Source organism: Amblyomma mixtum, chromosome 2, assembly GCF_055824585.1.
Source record: "Amblyomma mixtum isolate Tamu chromosome 2, ASM5582458v1, whole genome shotgun sequence".
Taxonomy (NCBI): Eukaryota; Metazoa; Arthropoda; class Arachnida; order Ixodida; family Ixodidae; genus Amblyomma; species Amblyomma mixtum.
Window position 1 is genome coordinate 66803613 of NC_143013.1, and position 6532 is coordinate 66810144.

The window sequence follows — 6532 nt, forward strand, 5'->3', positions numbered from 1 at the left end:
CGTCATCAACACGGCTCTCTCCCTATGCAAGGCTACAGGACAACGTCCAGGACCCTCGGCTCCGGTCTGGTGCAACGCTGAAGCAGCAGCCGACAGCAGCAGAGAGGACCCCTTGCGCACTCGGTCTGGCTATAATCCGTGCAGCACTACAGGTGTGCCGGGGCAGGCACTGGCTGCGCGGTGGAAAGAAAATATCGCGAAATAGTTTTATATACATCAGTCATTCTATATATAAGAAATGGTGATCGATAAGTTTAAACATGAAATCAAGAATACGTTGCAACCAGCTATTGTGACGCGCTCCTTGCACCGACATTCCGCCCGCTGTCTTGATGGCGGCGCACCGCTCGCTGGACTTTGCTAGGCCTAATCTGCTTCGCGTCCAAGCCGCGGCGGACGGTGCTTTGGAATGAGCCATTGCCTATTAGAAGATTACTAATCCTGTTAGCAGTACACTACAAATTAAATTACCGCTCAATGAAAGCAAGGTACATTTGCCTACCGAAGTGCCTTCGGCAGCGAAGCACTCCACGCGAGGGCTTTGGATAAGCTTTATTTAGTACTAGAGACCAAGCACAATCCTCATGCACTCCCCTCGTTCACCTCGTCATGCGGTTTCTCAGCGCAACGGAACAGTGCATGAGGATTACGAATGTGGACGGAGCTTCAATGGAATTCATACTGAAAACTGCGCAAAAAAAAAACGAAGACACAGAACGAGAAGGCACGACACCAACTCCTACCAACTAGCCCAGTTTACCGTTCTTATTAACTTCAATGGAAGCCTGTGTTATTTTAGAGTTCATAGACCCTCCCTGTATTACATTACTCTGCCAGGTTGTGACATTTGCAATTGTCAGCTGATAACAAAACTGTCGGCATTTAAATCAGGTATCTGATCCGTGATTAAACTACCAGATTCCCTCGTTTCATTGTTCACAAGTTTTACGTTCATCAAAGTGAACTTCGTAAATGCGGCTTCCCTTTCAGAGAAACCTTATCTACTACCCAAGGACGGGGAGGCATCTCTACAGCCTCGACAAACACTGGGCTCATTTGTTTTTCCAGCCCCGGACTACTTGCTGACAAATCTCAGCTTCCGCTCTGACAGGAAACAGCGTCATGGTCACATGACCTACTTGCCATAGGCTGCTTGCGGACTCGCCGCCAGAGCCGGGCTCCCCTTCGGTTACCGTACCTGGACGCTGTCATCTGCTAGCAGACGACGCAAGCCATGGCGACCACAACGCCGAAGCAACGCCTTGCGCTTGATCATGATACTGAGTCGATTTGAAGACCGTACTGTCAGCTTAGCGTAGGTGCAGCACAGAACACAGCTTCGGGGTTATGCTCGCCTCTACAGCTCGCAGCGAAGTGCGCACAAAGTACGCACTTAATAATAAGAATCATTACGGATAGGCAGATAGACGAAAGCCTTCGCAAAAATGTTGACAACGAGCGCTATAGCTGCTCCAGTATACGAGTGTATCACCTGCGATGCTTTCAGGTGGAAATTTGGGAAAGTCGGTACTGATCCATACCATGAGAGTAGCGCAAAACCAGGACGACGGACAAAGGGGGGGGGGGGGGGGGGGGAGAACACACACCCACAACACAGGCGCCTGTGTTGTGGGTGTGTGTTCTCCCCCTCTTTTCTGCGTCGTCCGGGTTTTGCGCTACTCTCATGGTATGCTTTTATGTAAGCGCGCGGACAGCATGTCGCAAAACAAGCGAACAAGAACCTCATACGAAACAATACGCGCTCGCAGCTCCGAATGCGCTTCCGTGGGCGGTGGATTTCAAGAAAATAGAACGAAGATGCAAGAACAAAAGTCTTACGATGGCTGAGAGAGCAGCTACGGACCTCATGTGAATGTTTAACGCACGATATCATCCTCCAGGAACACGAAAAGTACGCAAAATGCACACAGAGTCTAAATGAATATGGCTGGCAGCGCGGCGCGCAGCTGTCGTCTGCTGACTTCCCCGCAGCCCCAATTAGCCCGCGGACTGCCATAGGCGAAAAACGTACGTGTTGCTATGGCGATGCGCGATGGTGGGCGGAGCTTTCGGGCTGCCCGAGAAAAACAAATACCGGACTCGAGTCCGCAAGTAGTCCCCGACAGTCTGGGACTGAAAACCAAATGCGCCCACTGGCAACATACTGCCAGCACACCGCAATTCTTGTAAGGACGTGATCTTTGACTTCCGTAGCACGCGTGCCGCGGATTGCTTAGGCTTTCATCGCAACGGGTTCGAGCGTGAAAGGAAGTGGGCCACCGCGGCGGCAAGCGCCGCCAAAGGGTCACCGCGGCTGCGACGAACGAAAGCAGCGCGCACCACTGATAAGGCAGCGCGGCCTCAAGATGTGAGCGGCTAGCAGCCGCTTTTCGGTGCTCATACCCGCTCTTGGGCGGCGCCCCAAGCAACGCGGACGACACGTAGAAATGTCCCAGGAAACATTCGCAGAGCATTCACCTTAGAGCATTTGCATAAACAGCTACTGCGACCGCTGCTGTTTTGATGGGCCCGTAGATGACACGCAGATTTGTGCCGCAGAAACACTTTTAGCCTGCATAATTAACGAAGACTCCTTCAGATAAGTGCATTAAAATTATTGATCATATCCTTGATTTTTTCCACGCATACTTTCCAAAGAACGGCTAGCCTGTGAGAGGCGTTGTAATTGACCTCCGGCCTTTACGTGCACGTGGGCGTCATTAAGTCCAGCGCAATGCTGGCAGCTTCAGTGTCGTCAGTGGCAACGACCGTACGTCGCACTGCGTAGAAAACTTGCGCAGCACAGCGAACTAAACCATTCAGCCGAAGCGAAATCTACAGTGCAGTTTGGCTCCGTGTACAACTGCATTACAGGTTTAGAATATATGTATGTTCAATGAACCGTACAGGCACGTCTTGAAGCAAACATAACATGCTCCGCTGCGTTCACGCGTGCCTTGACGTCAGTGTATTATCAAGCGTTTGTAGTATATAATTCATTCATTGTACATTGTACGAGTGTGCATTATTCGTTGACACATTGAGGGCATTGCCCGAGGTCACATTCAGCAATCCTCGAACCAGGTTTTAGCGCTACAGACTACGCGTGCACTCCGGAGCATTGGCCTGGGCGTTATATACACAACCGCTTTCACCACTGCAGCGCAGTGAAGAATAAATGTCTGAGGAACAGCAACAAATAAAGAGAAACGTTTAACCGCAGAAACTCTCAAAACAAGACGCAAGGTTCCGACCGCACGGAAGCGTTGCGGCCGGTACAAGAGGGAAGATACGGAGCGATGGAGGTAGGCGTAATTAGCCGCAGTTTCGTAGACCGCAAGGCGTAGGCGCCTGAACAAACTCCTGTCAGGCGTTGACTTCAACCGCACTTATTATACACGCGGGCGTGACAGCACCAATGTAGCTGTTGGATAGCCCCAACGCCGCCACAGGCCACGCGTGTCTTCACCGCGGCCGACTGCCGAAGGCACCGAGCAAGCCGGCGCAATCGTTTCGATCATGCCGACGTAGTCTCTGGTGGCGTGGAGCCGAGATCACCGAGATTTTAGCAGTAATTACCGCGGTTATATGAGCCCCTTGGCATTTGTTGCTCCGACTGTTATGGAATGTATCAAGCTCCCCCATCCTCTTCTGAGGGCGCTGTGTGTTTCCGCTCGTGTTTGGTATTATTGCGCATGATGTATAGCTGTTCCCCTCACATAAATTTTTTTAGACAGTGTATAGACTGTCCATATACTTTTGTCTCTAAAATCTATAAACCGTCAACAGACAAATCCTGGATAATAGTTTATAGGCAATACAAATCCTATAGACAGCTTATATACAATCTATGTATTTATAGCCATACATATTTAGTAGACTTTTCTTTATAAACTGTCAATGGACTGTAAATCGACCCTAGGAAATATCTATAGAAGGGCGACAGAGTCTATAACAAGTCTATAGACTGTCTATAGACAATTTATATAATGGTCAGCCTGTTCGCTGGAGAACAACGCCCCTTATTTCTTCCGTTTTGGCTACCTTGTCTTTGACGCATACGCGTCAATAGTTTTGAATTAGAGCCTGAGGCAGTGCAACTGAGGAATTCTGCCGCAACCGGTATACAAATCCGTGTGGCACTTTGTATGGCCGTTTTTTTTTTTTTTTTATGACACCATTTTGGCATATGGGACGATCGGGGACGTTGCCTGTTGGTTTGTAAAGACGAATGGGTGTTCGGCACTGCATGCTTGATGCCTTATAAAAGCCAGCAAAGGCAGGACAGCGAAACGTGCTCATCTGAGCCCGCGCTTTAGAACCGTATCGTTGTGAAGTCGCGACCGTCATGGCTATACTTTTATGCTCTCTTACAAATTCGTTCTGCGGCTAAGTTACCCGGAGATGCTAAATATACAATTTTCAACTTATTTCGGCGTGCCAGGCAGGAAGGATTTGACGTCTTCCCCTATTTCTATATCACGTTACACCGCGGTATAAAAGCAAGAACATATCGGGCGGCAATAACGATGACTTCTAATTACAGCACCCGGGATAAAAACAGCCAAAACCAGAAGTTTACATTTTGGCAACGACCAAAATATTTGCTTCATTTTTTTTTATTACACGACAGTTACTGTGACTAACGCGCACGGCATATTGACACCGTCCATTCATCGTCGTCGTTCTACTATAACCACGAGAGCGCGGAATGCGCGCGCGAGCTGGCCTTAGAAAGAAAGAAGTCGAAGTGTCTGGCTGCGAATGCTCCGCTTTTGAGACTGCTACCGACGTTCGCTGCAGTCACCTACTTTGACGAATCCAACCGAGCCGGACGTACTGTACCACCCGTGACATCTGGTGGAGGTGCTGGGTAACGCATTCCATGCCTCGGACTCCCCCAGCAAGCAGGGATTCAAGTCCTCGAGGGTCATCTGCCATCGAGGTGACGCCTGTACACCACGGCAGCCGCCGGCTCCAAGGCCTTCAACCCGAGTTTGGGCTTCTGGAGTCTCGCTCAACTCAAGCGGTTCGTTCAGCGCCATCATCGACGACCGTCCAGCCCGAAATAGGCATGCAGACGACGATTAGTTCACCTTCTGTTGTGCTACAGCAACCTCGGGAGCCACCGATCTTCCAAGGTTCTCCAGGCGAAGGCCCGGAAGACTGGCTGGAGAAATTTGAACGCGTGGCCCGGTACAACAGATGGACGGATGACTCCAAGCTTCAACACGTGTTCTTTTCGCTGGAGGGCGCAGCTCGTACGTGGTTCGAGAACCGGGAGTCGTCCATAACGACGTGGAACGTATTTAAAGACCAGTTCCTGAAGGATTTCACCACGGTGATTCGAAGAGAACGGGCCGATCTGCTCCTTCAGTCCCGAACTCAGCTACCAAATGAAAGCATACTGGTATACTTCGAAGAGATGGCAAAGTTATTTCGTCGAGCTGACCCGGACATGACAGAGCAGAAGAAACTCCGGTACCTTATGCGAGGTGTCAAGGAGCAAATCTTTGCCGGACTGGTTCGCAATCCACCGAGCACGGTCGCAGAGTTTCTGTCGGAGGCAACCACCATGGAAAAGACACTCGATATGCGGTTGCGGCAATACGAGCGTCAGCCTTTGGCCATGACTGCGGCAGCCACGGACATCAGTACCACCCACATGCTTCGCGAAACTGTACGAGCTATCGTTCGTGAGGAGCTCCAGAAGCTGTTCCCGGCTACGCCGCCTGCGCCAACGGTTTCTGCTCTATCCGAGGTTATTCGGGAAGAGGTGCAACAGGCGCTTACAACACCAGCTCCCTTTCAGCCGTCTACAGCCTCACCGCTAATGACATACGCCGCTGTTGCTCGTCGCGCACCACCGCCGTCGCCGAGTCGCCTTCAGGAAACCCCGGCCCCTTTTCGGCCGCCACCACCTGCTCGTCCTGCTCCAGGGTATTCCCCCCGTAAAAGTGACATCTGGCGCACTCCCAACTACCGTCCACTCTGTTATCACTGCGGTGAGCCGGGACACCTGTACCGCACTTGCCGGTATCGTCAGATGGGCTTGCAGGGGTTCCCTGCCGATGCACCCCGTCCGCAGCCTGGGCAGCGACCCAGGGAAATCAACGACTATCTGGCCGCATCTACCGGCGGGACACGCAGGTCGCCATCCCCTCGTCGTTTCTCTTCTCCTCGTCGGTCTTACGGTGACTTTCCTCGGGGAAGGTCGCCAAGCCCCCGCCAGGAAAACTGAAAGCAGCAACCTTTGAGGGGGAGGTTGCTCACCGACGAAATGTAACAGACCCTCCTACGCCGCAACTAGGTGGCCACCCGATGCCCCGAGCGACTGCAGTCCAACACCGTGATACGCCGACTCGACGTGAATGCCAGCTGACGAATCGAAGTGAACCCGCGCCGCACCGCAGCCGTGACCGAACACCGCGCCGTACCTCTCCCACGACGTCTACGACAGCAAACCTGAGCATTTCCCTCGACGGAACAGACGTCACTGCACTCGTCGACACAGGGGCGGATTACTCTATCC

At 51.8% G+C, this 6532-nt stretch overlaps 1 protein-coding gene across 1 annotated transcript; it reads left to right on the forward strand.

Moving 5' to 3' along the window:
* The first annotated feature begins 332 nt into the window (after positions 1 to 332).
* On the forward strand, positions 333 to 6241 carry LOC149359617 (uncharacterized). The gene is made up of 2 exons (XM_089567713.1): positions 333 to 399; positions 4905 to 6241. The coding sequence occupies exons 1-2, from the start codon at positions 333 to 335 to the stop codon at positions 6239 to 6241; spliced, it is 1404 nt and encodes a 467-aa protein (XP_089423839.1).
* The last annotated feature ends 291 nt before the right edge of the window (positions 6242 to 6532 follow it).